Source organism: Tenrec ecaudatus, chromosome 12 (genome assembly GCF_050624435.1).
Source record: "Tenrec ecaudatus isolate mTenEca1 chromosome 12, mTenEca1.hap1, whole genome shotgun sequence".
In the NCBI taxonomy this organism is placed as follows: domain Eukaryota; kingdom Metazoa; phylum Chordata; class Mammalia; order Afrosoricida; family Tenrecidae; genus Tenrec; species Tenrec ecaudatus.
This window is the reverse complement of record NC_134541.1, coordinates 28,797,384-28,816,642: the sequence shown is the minus strand read 5'-3', so window position 1 is coordinate 28,816,642 and position 19,259 is coordinate 28,797,384. Positions and strand designations below refer to the sequence as shown.

The 19,259-nt window shown below is 53.3% G+C and overlaps 1 protein-coding gene across 1 annotated transcript in view; it reads left to right on the top strand.

The window, feature by feature from the left end:
- Positions 1-19,259, top strand: part of ZNF341 (zinc finger protein 341) — a 48,080-nt gene that overhangs the window by 9,052 nt on the left and 19,769 nt on the right. The window contains exons 2-9 of the mRNA XM_075563768.1: positions 233-343; positions 4,083-4,279; positions 8,680-8,829; positions 12,096-12,347; positions 12,750-12,945; positions 14,383-14,473; positions 15,988-16,181; positions 17,905-18,095. Coding sequence (XP_075419883.1) covers positions 233-343; positions 4,083-4,279; positions 8,680-8,829; positions 12,096-12,347; positions 12,750-12,945; positions 14,383-14,473; positions 15,988-16,181; positions 17,905-18,095 — 1,382 coding nt within the window. The remainder of the gene's footprint in view (positions 1-232; positions 344-4,082; positions 4,280-8,679; positions 8,830-12,095; positions 12,348-12,749; positions 12,946-14,382; positions 14,474-15,987; positions 16,182-17,904; positions 18,096-19,259) is intronic.

Here is a 19,259-nt window from a genome sequence, read left to right as displayed (position 1 = left end):
AGAAGTTTTGTCACGCTAGCTACAGTAAAGTGTTTTCATCTGTATTATCAAGCTGTATTTCCAACCTCAAATCTTGGGGGTCTGCTCTAATGGAAGTAGAAGAGAAGGTGTATTGGGCACACCTGCCCTCTTTGCCACCAGGTCTTGCAGTGGCACTGGCCAGTAAGTGGAAGCCTGAGATGGGTCCTGGGCCTGCCTTCCAATAAATGTTTTTTTCTGCCCCCCTCCCCAGGGATGGACAACCAGACTGTCTTGGCTGTCCAGTCATTACTGGATGGCCAAGGAGGGGTTCCTGATCCCACGGGCCAGAGCGTCAGCGCGCCTCCTGCCATCCAGCCCCTAGGTGAGTGCTGTGAGTTGAATTGGGTCCACTCCCCAATATATGTGCCGTCGTCATTCCTCATCCGGAGACCTGTGGTTCGAATCCCGTTCGGGAAGGGCTTGTTATGATTTTACTGCAGCAGTCTACGGGTACCAGGGGTCCTAGTGGTTTCGTGGGTTACCTTGAGCTGCTAGCTACAAGGTCAGCAGTTCAAACCACTCATCTCTCCTTGGGAGACAGATTAGGCTGGCTGCTCCCATAAAGATGTGCACCCGTGGGGACCCGCGTGGGCAGTCTGCTCTGTCCTGTAAGTTTGCTATGAGTCAGAATCGACTTGACGGCCATGGGTGTGGTTCGGGGTACCTTCAATTAGTTTCTTTTGACCTATTAAAGAGCAGATGGAGTGAACAACCCAACGAATTTAAAAAGTAAGTTGAGGGAAGATAGAGGTCACATTCAAAGAACCAAGAAACAGAATCGGAAAAGAAAGGCCCTTCTCTCAGAGCCAGCTCCGCACGTTAGGACTTACAACCTCCTCAACTGTGAGGGAGTCCATTCCTCTTGGTTAAAACTCTCCACTTGTGGGATTTCTAGCTCTACTGGACAACTAAGACAATGAGTCGAATCAGTTCTGGGTCAGCAGGAGCAAGTGGGGCTCGTGGGGGTGTAGGAGTGAACCACCCTCTTGGATCCCCATGACGGCCTCTGGAGTGTGTCCCCTTTCCGGTCTGGGTCATGAGGCTCATGCTGTTCTTTCTCTGTTGGGTTCCGAGGAGAGCCTCCCCGGGTTGCCTGGTGACTGCAGGGTGCTGGAATCAGGACACCGGGGAATGACCGGGCGCCCCTGGGGCCCGTCAGGGCTTGTGTCCCTTTAACCTGAAGTAATGCCTCCTCCTCTTGGTGGAAGCAATGGCTTAGACATGCATCTCTCCAATTTGCGGGCCAGGTGTGCCAGAGACACGGGGAGGGCGGGGCCTGGGTGGGAGCCCCCTGGGAGTCCATGTGGTCATTCGGTCATTCCGCAGACTTTTTGAGCATGTCCTGTGAACCACACCTGGGGGTGGGTCTTTGCTCCCAGAGTTCCTGGACGTTGGGTAAGAGAGTTCATTTCCCCGTGCCTCAGTTTCCCCATTTATACTATCGGGGTAAGATAGTTGCCTGCTAGGGTTCTTGCAGAGCATATCTGGGGCCTGGCTTCGGCTCTCATCATTGAGAAACACAAAAGAGTGGTTTGTCTATGACGGAAGCTGATCTCTGTCCCCTGAAAGTCGTGATGTGCATCTAAGGTCGGTTTGGAGAGACCCATCCTTGCAGTCTGCTGCCGTCAGCCTGCTGCGCAGGAGGGGTGCTGGAGCTTCCACGGCGATGTCCTCATTCCAGCCAGCAGCTGAAGAGGAGGACGCAGAGGTCACGCCCCCTTTAAGAGAAGGTTGCTTCTACTTACTGGGTGTAGGACGTACTCACCTCATCCGTCTGACTCGGAAGGCTGGGAAATGTCTTTCGTTAGGCAGTTACGCTTCTGACTACAATTTGTCATGCTGTCTAAGAACAGGGAGAGCCCTGGTGCTGCAGGTTAGACTCTCCGCAGCTAACTGAAAGATTGACAGTTCAAATCCACCAGTTGCGCTGCCGTCTGCTTCCATGAACCTTGGAAACCCCAAGGGGGCAGGCCGACTGTGTCCGGTAAGGTTGGTGTTAGTCAGAGTTGACTTGATGGCGGTAGTCTTTTTTTTAACAAATCTCAGAAGAGCGCATCCTAATGGTGCAGTGGTTTAAGCCCTTGACTGCTCACCCTAAGGGTCAGTCAAAGTTTGAGCCCACAAGGGAAGCCCCATAAGGGAAGGAGGACACAGTCTGTGTCTCTAAGGACAGTACTCTGTCCTGTCAAGCCGCTTTGAAGATTGACTTAATGCAGGTTTTTCCGCATACAGCAGAAGGCGCCCTGGTGGCACAGAGGTTAAGTGCTTGGCTGCTAACCCAAAGGATTAGCAGTTCAAATCCACCCGCCGCTCTCTAAGAACAAGGGGTCGTCTGCATCTGTAACGATGTATAGCCTGGAAATGCTATGGGGCCGCTTTACCCTGTCCCAGAGGGTCGGTCGCTCAGTGCCCTCATGGACTGGTTGACGATGGGTGGACCTGTAAGAAGGGAAGGAGCTGGTGGCACAGTGGTTAAGTGCTTCTTGGCTAACACAAAGGTTGATGGTTCCAGTGGTCATAAAGATGGTCATAAAGATGACAGCCTAGGAAAAACCAAGGGGCAAATGGACCTACGGATTGAAAATATACTTGACGGCACTGAGGGAGACTAGAACCTGAGGCACGGCTTGTCTAGTGTCTGGGCCACCTCTACAGCTAGCTCATCATGCATTTAATTTTTTATTCACTGAACAAATGGCCCTGGAGGACTTGCTCCACACCCAGGAGAGATGATCCTTATGCAGATGAAGGGGAGGGAGTTCCTCCCGTAGGGGAACTCACAGTCTGGTGGTGATGAGAAAACTGGGCTATTGGAGGCCAGAACAAGGCACTGTGGCCACTGCCATGGGACAGGTGACATCAGAGCTGAGCCTCACAAAATGGGCTGTGTTGAGAGGCATCTTGGTAGAGGGCAGTGCAGTTGCATGGTGGGCGGGGGGTGGGGGACTCACTCACTGCCCTTGTGTCGATTCTGACTCGAAGCAACCCTATAGGACGGGGACGAACTACCCCTGATGTGAGTTTCTGAGACTGTTAATTCTTAACGGGCCTGGAAAGCCTTGTCTTTCTCCCTTGGGATACCCGGTGGCTTTGAACCGCTCACCTTCCGCTTAGCAGCCCAACATGTCACCACTATGCCACCAGGGCTTCACTGGGGGATGCTGGGTAAACTCATCAGGATAAGATTCCAGATGTTTCAACTTTGCAGTGAACCCACCTTACTGCTTCCTGATTTCTACCCATATAAAATGTAGGTGCACATGGCTGGATCCCCCTCTTGCCAGGGCCTGTGTGGTTTTAGCAGCTCCCAGGAAGCGCTGAGTTGCTGTGTTAGTCTGGGTAGACTAGAGAAACAAATCCATAGACACTCATATGTGTAAGAAAGAGGTTTATATACAAGAGCAATTGTTTATAATTGAATGAGAAAACATCCCAGCCCAGTCCAGATCAAGTCCACAAGTCTGATATGAGCCCATATGTCCGATACCAATTTATAAAGGCCTCTTCAGACTCATCAAACACATGCAATGACGCCGAATACAGGAAGATCACAGGCTCATGGGTTGGAAATCTTCTGGATCCAGTAGTGGTGTGGTAAGCATCTCCGTGCTGGCAGGGGTCTCTACGTGGCTTCTCTGGCTCCAGAGGTCCGGTGCATCAGGGTAGGTCCATGTGGCTTCTCCAGCTCGCAGGGCGGAACGCCATGTGTCTTGTCAGTAGGGCATCTCTCAGGGAGGGAGGAGAGAGAGGGAAGTGCCTCCCATCTCCAAGGAGGAAACCCAGGAACTGAGGCCTCATTGGCTATGATCCGATTGACAGACTAGACTCCACCCCTCACCCTTCATCCTTTCAAGTCCCAAATTGACACCAGAATGCGTAACTGCCACAGTTGCTATTTGACATGCGGGTGTGTGTGTGTTCGGGTTTGCCTTCCTCCTGGACCTGCTCCAGGTCTCCACCTGCTCTCCACTGTGATGCCCTCAGACTGATTCTGCCTCCATTTCTTTCCTCGTCCCCTCCCTGTCTCCCTCGGCGGCCCCTTCCTGCGGCGTGACCCTTAGATGATGAGGATGTCTTTCTCTGCGGGAAGTGTAAGAAGCAGTTCAACTTGTTGCCAGCGTTCATGACCCACAAGCGGGAACAGTGCCAGGGGAATGCCCCACCCTTGGCCACGGTCTCGCTGGCCACCAATAGCATCTACACCCCTTCAGCAGCGCCCACAGCCGTTCAGCAGGTCCCGCCTCCTGCCAACCGCCAGGTATTCATGCACCTTCTCATTCATTCATTCGTTCATTTGTGCACTCAGCAGGTCTTTTTTGAGCAACGACTATGTGCCGGGCATTGTACTGAACACCGGGGCCAAGGCGAGCGGACATGATTGTAGTTGGATAGGGCATACTCACACAGGGGTGGTGGGCTTGGCGGCTTTACATATGGAACTTGAGGTAGGGTTCTGTGAAGAGCTGACGACTTAAGCAGAGACCTAAAGAGGTGAGGGAATAAGTCGTGCAGCCAATTTGGGGAAGAATGTTGCAAGTTCAAAGGCCCTGGGGTAGGAGTGTGCTGGGCTGATTTAAGGAACAGCATGGCGATGGGAGTGGCTGGAACTGATGGCATGAGGAGGCTGGTGAGAGGCACTGACGTGGAGAGACAGTGGAAGGATCCTGGCAGATCCCCTGCCCTGGGGGGGACCCTTGGGGGGACCCTGATGAGGAGGGGATCTGAGCCGGTGAGATACATGTCCTGGTTTGCGCTTTAGCCAGGTCCCTCCAGTTCCTGTCTGGAGAATAGCTTTTTCCCTTCTCTATTAGGGGGCTGTTGTACAGATCCAGTCCACGGCTGAGGGGGCTTGTTTCGGCCTGGGCAGTGGAGCCGATGGGAAGGGTTGGGATTTGGTAAGTCTTTTATAGATGGAGCCAGCAGGGTTTGGAGGGATCGGGTGTGGGGCGTGAGATGAAGAGCGGAGGGCTGGACTGGAACAACTCTGCGAAGAAGACTTTGAGGGGAACGTCAGGAGTCCAGCGAGACTCGATGGGCTGGCCAAAGAGGCAGACAGATACACCAGCGGGGAGGTCCTTTCCAGGGGAGGGCCAGCGGGAGGTCTCTGGAGAAGTTTCCAAAGTCCCTAGGAGCATATTGGGCGGTGGCAGCGAGGGGAGGGCCTTACAGAGGGGCAACCGAACATAGCTGAGGATGGTGGGTGAGGGAACCGTATTTCCTGCTGGTTCCCCGTTCTGCCCTTACTCCTTGACGACATTATTGCCATCCGTTGTGTAGACCACTCCCCGCCGTCCAAATTAAAGCATTCAACCCCAGGACCCCTAGACCATGTAGACAGGAACTTTTCCAATGGTCGCAGACACCTTCTAGTGGAACACAGGAATTCTCTTCTGATTTTCCCCTCCTGGGAACTCACAGTCCAGAAGGACACTTCCAGGGGCAGCTCATAGGACATCCTTCCTGTCTGCCCACTTGACTGACTGTCCAGAGGGCAGGCCAGCGGGTACATCCTCCTTCTCTGTACTCTCACTTGCGTCACTGTTTTCAAAGTGTGTGGCTGGCTCTCCTCTCTCCCCCCTTTTTGATTATAAAAGCAATTCCTGCTCACTGTAAATAAATAAAATAAAACGCTACGGCAGCGTACAAAGTCAAAAATATCTTTCCTCAATTGTTGGTCCCCAGAAATCCCACCATGACCTGTCCTACCAAAAATATGCAGAAGTGTCATTTGTTTTCCCCGTAACCTACGGTGGGCTGCTTTCTGCGTGCCAGTTCCCCAGCTTGCTGTGTTCACATAGTGAGCTGTTGTGACCCTCTTTCTCTGAAGGTCATGTTGCAACTATTAGCCAAGTGTGAACATTCAAACTCCAGTCTAGAATCAGATTTAGGTTATTTTTCATTCCTTGTTGTCGCAAACACCATTTCGTTCTGTGTGTGTGTGTGTGTGGGGGGGGGGGGGTGTATGTGTGTGTGTCTGTTAATAGGTGTGGTGATACCTTGCCCCAGTTTATAACAAGGTAAGTGACCCCTCACAGCCCACTTAGTCAGTTACTTTGGGGGGCTTTGGGGTGGGGAGAGGGTGGTAAATTACTTCTTGTCCTGAGGGGAAGCTCCATGTGCCCACTTATTGGTTACTGTTTGCAAATTCCATTTCTTCATCTGTAAAAAAAATACTTGCAAGGGAATGTTGGCTGGGGGCAGGGGCGGGGGGGGGCAGGGAGAGGACTGAGGCTGTTGGGAAAGAATCTCAACCTCAGAAACAATAACGACAACAACAACCACCAAAGTCAGTGCCATCGAGTCAAGACTTACCCCTCTCACCGTCTAGGACAGGGTGGCCCTGCCCCCGTGGGTCTGTCCGAGACGGTCACTGTTGATGGGACTAGAAAACCTGGCCTGTCTCCCGGAGGCACTGTGGTTTCAAACTGCTGACCTTCCCGGGAGCAGCCCAGCGTGCAAGCCCTGTGCCCCCAGGGGTCGGCGCCACCCAAGGGCCAAGATGAAAGAAGGTGATGTTCTCACTCCTCCGCACGATGGATTTTGTTCACCAGAGCCTTGTCGCCCCGCCTTTGTTTTCTTCTTCTGTTGAAAGGGAGAGGGACATCTGTCTCACTCTAGAGATGGGGATTGCTCCACGTAGTTGTATTTTATTACCTGTTAGTGAGTGTCGGGTGAACGTTTCCCAACCAAGTAAACCTGCCCTATGTTACTAGCTTTCTCTCGGCCTAATGCATGGGACGCGGTGAAACTGTCACGGGCCAGAACTGCCACAGCCTCTCTTGGCCCTGACGAGGGGCATGTCCCAATCTGCCCGGGCTACCTAGCAAGTCCTGTTTCAAAGCCAGAAGTCTGGGGCCTGAGGCTTAGTGGTTGCTGTCCCCAGAGTTCCCACGGAGCAGGGGAGATGCAATGAAGGAAAACAAAGATGCCCTTGCTCTACCCAGAGAAGCAGGCACTGTACACTGGCACTTTCTCATGAAGTCTGCCTCTCATCCTTTTTAAATAAAACCCTTTTATTGGGGGCTCGTACAACTCTTATCACTGTCTATACACCCATCCATGGTGTCGAGCACATTTATACATTTGTTGCCATCATCTTTCTCAAAACTATTTGCTTTCTACTTGAGCCCTTGGTATCAGCTCCTCATTTTCCCCCTCCTGCCTCACCCTCCCTCCCTGATAAACCCTTGGTAATTTATAAATTATTATTATTTTGTCATGTCATACACTGTCCGATGTCTCCCTTCATCCTCTTTTCTGTTGTCCATCCCCCAGGGAGGGGCTTATATGTAGGTCCTTGGGATCGGTTCCCCCACTCTACCCCACTTTTCGCTCCTGGTATGGCTATTCTCATTGTTGGTCCTGAGGGGTTCATCTGCCCTGGATTCCCTGTGTTTCCAGTTCGTATCTGTACCAGGGTACATGCTCTGATCTAGCAGATTTGTAAGGTAGAATTGGGATCATGACAGTGGGGGGAGGAAGCATTCAAGAACGAGGCCTTTCATCCTTCTGTACGCCCAGAGCAGTGTGACTGCTTTCACGACAGCTTTGCACGTTTGCGAGTAATAAGTGCTTGCTTTCTCCCTGGAGACAGTTAAGTGTGACGGACAGCAGCTCCCCTGGCACCTTCCTCCCCGCCTCCTGCCAGGGGACGGTTGGCGGTGCCCGTCTTGACCTGATGCCATACCGTCACAGATTGACTTACGTCCCGCCAGAGTTACATAGAGTATTGCAGTTTTAGAGGGACTCCCTGGGGGTCACAAATGGCTAAACGCCCGACTACTCTCCCAAAGGCTGGCAGTTCATATTCACCCAGAGGCACCGTGGAAGAAAGGCCTGGTGATCTTCTTTAAAAAAAAACAGTTTTATGGGCATATCATTCACATATCATACCATTCAACAGTTCAGTCACATCAAGAAGAGTCATACAGTCAGCACCACAGTCAGTTTTAGAACATTTTCTTCATTCTTGCACACACTGTTATTAGCTCCCTATTTCCCCCAGCTTTGCCAAATCCCCAAGGGGGTTGCACTTCTGAAAGTTCGGCGCTACTAAAACCAGTCTGGAGCAATTTTACTCTGAGACAAATGGGATTGCCATGAGTTGGAATCAACTGGATTTCAGCTTATATATATATATATATATATATATATATATATATATATATATATATATATATATACATGTTGTTTGCGATATATATGTTAGAGAGGGGAAAAATCCACATAATCTATATACTATGTGGTCTGCTTTGACAGCAACCATCTTATCAGCTGTATAGTATTCTATTGCGTGCCTCGATGGCTATTTGAAGCCCATTCTCTCATTGAGGACCCCTGAAGTTATTTCCAGTTTTTCATTGGTAAAAGCAGGACCATGTAGAATCTTCTCCTCAGACTCCCTGGGCCTGTAAGGGTATTTCCCTGGAGCAGCTCCCAGGAAGCAGGGCCGCTGCGTCACAGGCTCTGTATCATATAGGGGGGTGAGACTTGCTCTCATTTGGTTGGTGAACAAGTGGAAGCTCAGAGAGGGGTGTGGTTTCCTGGGGTCTTTAGAAGTGGAGCTGAGACTCCAGAACTATTTTGCACATGTCCTGGACTCCTGTACAGGGCTGCAGACAAGTGTCTCTCTCTCTCTCTCTGTCTCTTTCTGTCCAGATCTCCACGTACATCACTGTGCCCCCGTCCCCACTGATCCAGACGCTGGTGCAGGGTAACATCCTGGTGAGCGATGACGTGCTCATGTCTGCCATGTCGGCCTTCACGTCCCTGGACCAGCCCATGCCTGCAGGACCTCCTCCTGTGCAGGTAAGGAAGGGGCAGGCTGCTCACCAGTGCTAGATTCCAGGCCTGGGTGTTGATGCTGTGGATTCAGAACCTTGGGAAAAGAAAGGGAGTTGGCCATAGCCCACCTCACAGGAGGGGGCGTTGGCAGCTTGGCCCTTGGCCTGCCCTGCGCGGGGTGGGAAGCTGCCACATTCAGGAAGGGAACCAGCACCTGTCCTTGGGGCTTCTAACCAGGGTCCGGCTGCTTGGTGTGTGTGGTAGACACAGGTCACAAAAAACATTTGCCTTTTCTGCTCTCTTCTCTTGTTGAAATTCAGCAACACGAGTGAGTTTGCTCAGCTGCCCCCTCACCTGTTCCCAAATGTTTTCATAGGACAGCCCAGTTATTTTGACTCCTGTTTGCAGTTCTTTCCCAAAGCGGTTCATGTCCATTAGAAAAAAACATTAGAAAATACACAAGCTTAAAGTTTAATTTTTGAAGTATAGAGTTGTAATCGGGAAACTAAAGCATCATGGCAAGCACCTGCAATGTGTGATTCTAGGCTAGATCCTGGATAGGACAGAAAGCAGGACAAAGCTGAACAGATTGGACCCTAATGGATCCAAAGATGCCCCGGCGGTACAAGGGTCAAGCACTAAGCTGCTAACCAAAAGGCTGACAGCTAGCCCCCACTGGGCTGCTCTACAGGAGAAAGACCAGGCACACTGTCCAGGTGACGGCCCAGGGAACAGGTGCATGGGTCAGTTCTGCTCTGTCACGTGGTGTCCCTGTGAATTGGAACTGACTTGTCAGCTCCTAAGGACGTCTGAGTCAGTGTTAAAGTTCTGGAGCGTGATCACTGCATCTTGGCTATGTAGGCCTAGTAGTGGTTCCCCGTTGGGTCAGTTTGAGACCACTCGCTGCTCCCTAGGAGAAAGACGAGGCTTTCTACTGCCACAGAGAAGTACAGTCTTGGAAACCCACATCCTCCAGGCTCACTCTCAGTTGGAATCAACTCGATGGCAGTGAATTTGGTTTGGTTTGGGAGCCAAACATCCTTGTTCTTAGGACATGCACCCCGAGGATGGTCCTGAGAGATGAAATGGTCTTATGTTTGTAACTAATGCTGAAGGGGCTCTCAGAATTCACAAGGATTGTATTAGTCTGGGTACTTTAGAGAAACAAATCCACAGAAACTCATGTATAAGAAACAGTTTTATATGAAAGGTAAGTGCACATCAAGAAAATATCCCAACCCAATGCTGCCCAAGCTCATAAGTCCAACATTAGCCCATATGTTCAACACAAATCCACAAAGCCCTCCTCCATCTCACAAAACACACACTATGATGCCAACTGCAGGAGGAAAGCCGAATCAGTGGATGTGTAAGCATCTCAGTGCTGGCAGGGTCTCCACATGGCTGCTCCAGCACCCAGGGCTGCATTGGGGTAGGTCCATGTGGCTTCTTCTCAGGGATGTCTTGCAGGAAGTGAACCTTGCCAGCTGAAGCAGGGAACTGGCTAAGGCAGCTGCACCCTGGTCCGACCATCACAAAGCAAAAGACCCAAGAACTTGAAAGGCGAGGCTCACCAAACCATTTATCCCTCCGCCCTTCAATTAACCCCACATGTGTTTATCGTCCAGGTTGGCACAATAAACTTTAACTATGTCAAGGGGGTTTTAAGAAGTTAGTGGAAAAATGGAGTTAAAAGATTATAGGGATTTTTTCCCCTGAAGTTTGGGAAACCTCTTTCATAATTATTATGTATATATGTGATATGTACATGCTTATGAACACATACACACACACACAAAGCAGATGTGGCACATGATCCACTAGTGGACTAGGTGAACTGTGAAGGCTGTTCACTGTCCTCTGCCTGCAGCCTTTCTTAGGGTGGACATTTTTCAAACTCAAAAGTTGAGGCAACAAAGTAATAGACAAATGGATGACCTGTCTTTCCTCCTGGGAGCCCTGGTGGCTCAGTGCTCCAGTGCGTAGTTAGGGTGGTTTGAACCCACCGGCGCTCTACAGCAGAAAGAAGTGGCAGGGCAGGGCTCTGTGGGACATCTTAGTGACTCTTGGGATTTTCCAGTCGACAAAGGCCTCCTGGTTAATCCAACTCAGGAAGCATTCTAATCTGAGGGTACGTTCTACAGTAAATGAATACTTTTTAATTCCCCCCGGCCCCAAGTATATTTGAGGGTGGAATCTCTTTCTCCAAGGACCAACCATTAATAGGCGCACACATCCTTTCAACAACCACAGAGAATTGCACTGTGTGGATAGGCCATGCTTAACTTAGCTAAGTGGTGGGCAGAGTGGTCAGTTCCCTTTCCTGCTCTCATCAATCCCACGGGGGTAATCACCCATGCATTAAACATGTACTCACTGACCTACTTGGTTATTTTTGTAAAATCAGTATGTAGAAATCAGGGATGGTGTGTCAGAGTCCTCAGTCACTGTGTTAGACCGGGCTGACTAGAGAAACAAATTCATAGACACTCATGTGTATAAGAAAGAGCAATTGAAAAAAAAAGAAAGAGCAATTGTATATTGAGGAAACATCCTGGCCCAGTCCAGACCAAGTCCATGTCTGATATTAGCCCATAAGTCCGATACCAATCTATAAATTTCTCTTCAGACTCATGCAGCCATGCAGTGAGGCCGAATGCAGAAAAATCACAGACCAGTGGGTGGGAAGTCTTGTGGATCCAGTGGTGGTAGAAGCATCTCAGCACTGGCATGGGTCTCCACGTGGCTCCTCCAGCTCCAGGACTCTGGCTCCATCAGCATAGCTTGTCATCAGGAATGTCTCCCCGGGAAGCAGACAGGAGTTGCCGTGCCCAGGGAAGCCTGCTCAAGACTCCAGTCCATGGTTCTGAGGGAAGATAGGGTTTATAGGTGGGGGCCACCAGGACTGAGACTCCTGCCTCCAGGAGGGCAAGGAGGGGTGTGCTGCCGATCTCGTTGCACATGCCAGCATCTTACATGAGCTGGCGTCGTGTGACTGAGTGCCAAGTGTGGGCAAAGCCACCGTATCTGAGCAGAAGCAGTCAGGGGCCAGGTCTGTTCACTGGCCTTTCTCAAAAGGGCAGGCCTGCCCTTGGAACCCCTTCCTGCACAGGGAGATTGAGGATCGCAGCACCAGCCGCCTTTGAATTCTCGCGTGGCTTCGTTTCTCGGTCCCTTCTCAGTGGCCCATCCTCTGAACTGTCCCGTGAGGTCACCCACCTGGCTGCTTGGGAAACAAGGCAGTGGGTGTCGAGAGGCAAGCCCACATTTACTCGCTGTTTTGGTTTCAGAGCAGCCTGAACATGCATGCTGCGCCCGGCTACCTGTCCCAGCCTCCGCCTCCACCTCCCCCACCTCCGCCTCTGCCCCCGCCCCCACCTCCTCAGCCCCCGCCCCCCCCACCCCAAAGCCTGGGCCCCCCTGGGCGGCCCAACCCAGGCGGGAATGGCGTGGTGGAGGTCTACAGTGCCACTGCGTCCCTGGCCGGGAGCGGAACGGTGGAGATCCAGGCGTTGGGGATGCCTCCCTACCCGCCCCTGGAGGTGAGCAGAAGCACCGTGGGGTGGGGGTTTGGGGGAATGGGTGATGGTCATCGTGGGTGAGCTTGACCTTTCCTGTGTGGTGCCAGGCCAGATCCGTTCTTTACAATAATCCTGTGTCAGGGGTACTTTGACTCGCCTCATTTTACAGAGGAGGAGACAAGAGCAGTGGAAAGACTTGTTCGGGGTCACTTAGCTGGTCAGTGATGGTTGGGATGAGAACCCAGGCAGCCAGGACTCTAAAGCGGCATCTGGCCTATTGGCTTCATGACATGCAAAGGGGTCTTGGGAGTGAGGGGTTAGAGTGGCTGAGGTCAGCCAGGGCCCCCACTGAGGACCCATCCCCCCCGTCTGGGACAGCTCTCTCCATGCCCAGGCCTTTCCCTGACTGCCCTGTCCTTCTAGGTGCCAAACCAGTGTGTGGAGGCTCCAGTGTATGCCACCCCCCCGGTGTACAGCCCGGGCAAACAGGGGTTCAAACCGAAAGGACCAAACCCTGCTGCCCCCATGACCAGCGCCACCGCGGGAACCGTGGCCACCTTTGACTCTCCGCCGACGCTGAAGACCCGGCGGGCCAAAGGTGGCAGTGGACTACCGGAAGGTGGGCCCCCAGCCCCCAAGGGCATCCCTCCTCAGCTGCAAAGGAAGCTGAGCCAGGGATCTTAGCCAGGGATCTTGATGTGCCTGCTAAGTAGGGATTTGTGAGGGAAGAAGGCAGGAGGGGAAGAGTAGACCTTGGGAAGGCAGGCAGCAGGCTCTGGGGGGATAGAGAGAGAAAGGGGATTTCCCGTGTGTTTTCCTCCTTCTACAAGTGCGTGTGGAGGGTCTGTGTGCCGGGCATGGTGTCAGACACTGAGGATCCAGCCCCGTGACCCCGCTCTGCCCTCATGCGAGGCCCAGGTGATTGAGAGCGACAGACCCACCGCCACAGAGTCAGTTCCAACTCATGGGCATCCTCTGTGGGGTCTCCTGGGCTCTGAATCTTTTTGGGAGCAGACAGCCTCATCTTTCTCCTGTGGAGCGGCTGCTGGGTTTGAACGGCTGACCTTGTGGTTAGCAGGACTCCTGCCCAAAGGTACCAGTAAGACATCTCATGAGAGAGACAACTTATGGTCATCAGGTCGACCAACACTGGCTCACAGCAACCCTGGCAGGGTAGAACTGCCCCGGTGACTTTCTGAGACTAACTGTTTACAGGAGTAGAAAGTCCCGTCTTTCTCCTGTGAAGCTGCTGGCGGTTTCGAACCACTGACCAATGGGTCACAGTCTAAGTATGAAACTATTACACCACCAGGGCTCCCTGTGAGAGAGATGAGCAGGGAAGAAATAAGTATATATAAACTGTGGAATTGTGCGGGAAGGAGATGCACAGGGACTGCGATTGAGAAGAAATCCTGGGGGCGCAGTGGTTAAAGCGCTCTACTGCGGACCACTCCCTCTGTACCGAAGGATGTGGCCCCAGCCGGCGTCCTGAGAGATTCAGTGCCGTGGAAACCCTATGAGGCCGGTCTACTAGGCCCTCTGCAGCCACTGTGGGTTGGAATTGATGGCAGGGAGTGGGTGCTGGAGGATCACCGTGGGGGGGGGTGCTGGGAGCTGATATTACCTGGAAAAGACCTCCCGAGCATGAGGAAGGCAGCCTTTTGGGGTGCTGAGGGATGAGTACGGGGAATAGCAGGCCTCGGTATCAGGGTGCAGCTATGCTTGGGACTTCTCAGGGAGCCGTGGGGAGCCGACCGGCTGGAGGAGATGGAAGGTGCTGGCACGGGCTGAGCTCGCTGAGTTTGGGAGGCCACTGGGAGGGGAGCCTTTGAGGGGCTTCCCCTGGAGCTGGCCTGGGTGTTCCTCCCCAGGGCAGTGAGAGGCACCCGTGCACCCATACCCCCACCCCTCGCTTCTTCCCATGCCTGCCACCTTGGCCGCACACCTCCTGGGGTCTGTGCTGCCTGGCTCCAGGTTCAGGGGTCGTGTCCTCAGCTGTGTCCCCGGCCTCACTGACTCTTCTCTCCCCACCCTCTCTCCCCTTGTTCCCTTCCAGCTGCCGGCAAGCCAAAGGCGCAGAAGCTCAAGTGCTCCTACTGCGACAAGTCATTCACCAAAAACTTTGACTTGCAGCAGCATGTCCGAAGGTACCCAGGCCTGCTCGGGTGGAGGGCCCTTGGAATCCCTGTGCGGGGACCCTGTGCAGTGGACACGAGACTCCCTTTGCCCCCTGTGGGCCATGTGGTGGCCGCGCTCTGCCCTGTCGTGGTTTTGAGGCCTGCCGTCCGGGAGCGGTGGGAAGGCTCGGTGGAAGTCCAGAGTCCTGCCCACTGTGACAGGCGGGCCGCGGCAGTGGGAGACACACTGCTGGAACAGACAGCAGGTGTGCTGGTCTGTGACAGGTGCCCCCCAGCCCCATCACCTCTGTAGGAGGGGCTGCCAGGCTCAGGACTAACCCTATGAACATGCAAGGGGCAGACTCGTTCAGTGTTTCCCGCAGAGCGGGTTCGTGAGATGATGGGCGGTGCTGGAAAGTCCTGAGAGGCAGAGAGGGCAGGGGCTTGCTTTTCCAGTTCCTCTCCATCCTTAGCACCTCTCACGTCAGGGATTCCTTCCGGAACAGAGACGCGGGGAGAGAGGGAGGGAGCCTCAGATTCTAGCCACGACAGGCAAGAGTTTCTCTCTGGACCGTGGACTTTCAGCTGTGGCAATACTGATACGTAGATGAACTCTTTGTTTGCTGGGCGGTCGGGCGTGGGTGGTGGGGTGGGGAGGGTATTCTGTGCCTTGTTTAGCACATGGTGGCCTCTGTCCACCAGCGGACAGTAGCACTCCCCTCCCCCGTACCTCAGCAGTGACAGTCCAAAATGTCTCCAGACGTTTCCAGATGACCCCGGGCGACAGCACCAACACGGATTAGAACCTCTGGCCTGGGCTAGTGCTGTGCTGTAGAATTTTCTACACTGCTGGGGATACCTCAGCCTGTGCTGTCCAGCACGGTACCCACTAACCACGGGTGGCTACTGAGCCCTTGCAGTGTGGCTGGTGCGACTGAAGAGCCGAACTTCATATCTTATTGAACTTGGGCTGTTTTTAAAGTTAATCTCATGTGACTTGTGTCTTCTACGACATTAGCCAATGAAGGTCGTACTGCGTTGTTTTATCATGATTGCTTTGGGGTTCTAGCTACTTTGTACTTGGGGCGAGCGTCTTTCCAAATCCAATAATAACAGGAAGCTTCCTTTTAAAGTTATTTAAGGTTTTCATCCACCACCCTTTTGGGGAAAGTGAGTGGATTAGGAGAAGAGTTACATAATGGTACCGGGTGGTGGGTGTAGCAATGGAGATGTTTTCTCCCGCACATGTCAGCAGCCCCCCCTGAGATGCGTCTGAACCAGGAAGACAGATGCCCTCTCCTAGTGGGAGGTGTCCATCCACAGGTCTTGGTGGACGCGGCTGCCCCACAATGCCAAGGAGAGGCCCCAGTGCCTCCAGCTCTTTGGCCTGCGTTGCTCGGCGAGAAGGCTTCTGCTGAGTGCTTCCACACGGTTGCCAGCAGCACCGGATGCTCCGGCTTGGCCTTCCTGGGGGCTAGAGCACCTGGGCTGAGGCCACATCGCTGTCCCTGCAGGAGCGTGCTGACAGGCCCTCTCTCCCACAGCCACACCGGTGAGAAGCCCTTCCAGTGCATTGCCTGTGGCCGTGCCTTTGCCCAGAAGTCTAACGTCAAGAAACACATGCAAACCCACAAGGTGTGGCCCCCGGGGCGCAGCGGTGGCACCGTCTCGCGGAACTCTGTGACCGTGCAGGTCATGGCCCTGAACCCTAGCAGGCAGGAGGACGAGGACAGCACAGGTGGGTGGAGGTGGGGAATGCCTCCCTCCCTCCATCTCTCCCCTGCAGCCTTGTAGGTTGGGTTGCTAACCGAGTGTCTTTAGGCATCTCCCTTGACCTCGGTGGCTTCTTTCTGCTTTTATTTAAAGTGAGATGTAAAAGGAGGGACCACAGATACACCAAACGATGCTAATCTTGTACCATGGCAGACATCCTTAACCAATCACCTATCTCTCCTTGAGCCTGGATCCCACCCCAGAATGGATTCTCAGTGCCTTGCAGTCATTATCGGTTGATCAGGTCCTCTGTGGACAAGGCCATTCAGACCGTGCGGGCTCCTCATCTGTGCTATCGCTTGTCCTGGTCCTTGCACGGAGGAGGAGCTTGCTGATGTGGAGGAGCCCTAGCCAAGCTAGAGGATGATGTTTATCATTCAGAATGTTTGGGAACAGTGAGAGAAGAACGTGGAGGGGCGGGAGGTGGTGGTGAAGTTAAGTTTCATAGTCTGTTTCAGCATGTTACAAATAGTCAAGCATGCTGTAGAATGACATTTTATAACATTTATGTTATGTTTGTTGTTGAGACTGCATCAACAGGTGAACACTTGCTACCTCCACAGTTTCTGATGCTGATGCCATGGGATTTTGACAGCCAGTTGCCTCCTCCTGACTACAGTTTTCTATAGAACTAAAGAAATCATTCATAGTTTACATCTTTTATTTTTCATGCCAAGTTTCCGATGTGCGGTGTCTATCTTACACCGAGAGCACATCTGCAGTTGGGCTCGCTGTTTCGCGTTCTCGGCCGGCGAATGTGGCTGTGGCTTGCACGTTGGACAGTGGCCTAGCTGTGGAACTTAAGAATGAGCAGGGCCAGCCCGGAGAGGCAGTTGTGCTGCTCAAGCAATGTGTGGCTGCTTGTATATAGCCATCCTCCAGCGCCCCTGTTGGGACTAGCCCACCCTGTGGCTAGCTGGTCAGTGTGTGCCCTCTGAGTTCTTGGGAGCTCTCGGGGGAAACAACATTTCTTTTAAAACTCCACAGTGCCTGAGACCCAGGGTTCAGCCCTCTAGTGACCATCTATGAAGGCCGCTAGTGTGGCAGGCCGCTAGTGTGGCAGGCCGCTGGCCTTTCCAAGATGGCGCAGGGTCCCCAGGCCTCAAGGAGCGTGAAGAAGGGTCAGGTGCGGGATGGGCACCTGAAAATGATGATTAAACCAGGAAGCTGCAGAAGCACTGTCAGTAGCGCTACCATGAGGAGGGCTGCAGGGTCTGAGAGGGAGGGTAGGGAGGGAGGGCTTCAGGCTACAGCTATTTAACCACCATCATGCTGATATTTCAAGGATCCCTGGTGGCACAGTGGTTAAAGCACTTGGCTGCCAACCAAAGGGTCCGTGGCTTGAATCCGCCATCTGTTCCATAGGGGAACAGCAGGGCAGTCTGCTTCCCTACAGCTTACAGCCTTGGAAACCTATGGGGGCAGTTCTACTCGGTCCTATAGGGTGGTTATGTGCCCGAACGGACTCAGTGCTCTGGGTTTGGTTTTCGGTTCTATGCGAATATTGCAGTCCTTTACCCTCGGTATCAGCCTGCCTGCTCATTGCATCTCTGTTGAGTGTCCCGCGTCCTGTGTCTTGTGCCAAGCACGCAGCAGGTGGTGGGGTGGACATGCGGGAGCCACTCTGAGTCCTCCGTGTCCTGACTCCCTCTGTCCTCTCAGTGACTGCTCTCTGGCTTTTCCTGCAGGGCTGGGCCGGACCCTGTCGAGCGCCCCTCAGCCCCAGGCCTTGCCTACGGAAGATGAGGATGAGGGGGGCAAGCTGGAGACCAAGCAGGTGGTCCTCATCGACAGCTCCTACCTGTGCCAGTTCTGCCCCAGCAAGTTCAGCACCTACTTCCAGCTCAAGTCTCACATGACCCAGCATAAAAACGAGCAGGTAGGCAGGTGGCAGCCATGCACAGCCACCCTGTCATGAGCCCTGGCGGGTGCTTGGACCTTTGAACACTGCCTAGAAGGGAGCGGTGGGCAGGCCCTGGGTGCCATGGTACCCCTCATGCGAGGCCGGACTTCCTCTCCCTGCATAGGGCCAGCTTGCTGAGCCCCTGGGGTGCTAGGGAGAAAGCCTTCCTCCTGAGGGTGGGGTGACGAAGGAAGTGGGGCACAGGGAGAACGGTCATTGACAGCCCGAGATCTTTTCCTGAGCTGTGGTGCACTGTCTACGCGCTCTTCTTTGAAAGTGCGTGTCTGTCGCTCATAGTTTGCTCATAAGGCTGTGCAGCCAGCCCCACACTCCTGCACCCTTCCTCCTGCCCGAAGCAGCCCCGTGCCCCTCCGCAGCCACTTCTCACGCCTCCCTTTCCCCAGCCCCCGGGCCTCCCGCTCTGCTGTCCGCCTGTGGCTTTGCTCAGCCCCGGACATTTCGGACGAGTGGACTCATGCAGCACGGGCCCTTCGGCGCCTGCCTGCGTGTACCTAGTTCAGTGGGTGCATCTGTGCCGTCGCATGCATCCACGCTTCACCCACTCACCGTTACTCCTTTCCATGGTAGACTCAGGTTTCATTATCTGGACATACCGCATTTTGTTCGTCCTTTCGCCTGTTGACGGCCCCTTGGGCTGTCTCGCCCTTGGGCTGCCCCCCGTGTTGCCTTTCTGAAACGCTCGGGCAGCGGCTTCTGTGTGAGCACGTGTTTCCGTCCTCTTGGCTGTGTGTCCCTGGGAGCAGCGCTGCTGGGTCATGGGGTCATTCTTCCAGTTTGTTGTTGTTTTTTTGGAAGAACTTTATTGTTGTGCCAGCACCTGGCTTTGGCGTCCTATCCAAAGACAGCTGCTGTTTATATTATTTAAAATAAATTTCATGGTTAGATTTTCCTCCTGATAAAAGTGCCAAGTCCCTCCATGTAGAACTGGGAGACTCACACAGTCCAGGAGTCCATTCACCATGGGCTGGGCATCCTGCTCAATGCTTTACATTGAATGCTGAATTCTCCAAGCAGCCTCAGAGGTGGGCTTCCTCAGTCCATCTGTCCTCCAGACGAGGAAACGGAGGCTCAGAGAGGTGAGCTGACCCAACCCAAGCCTCACTGCCAATCTGTGGGCGA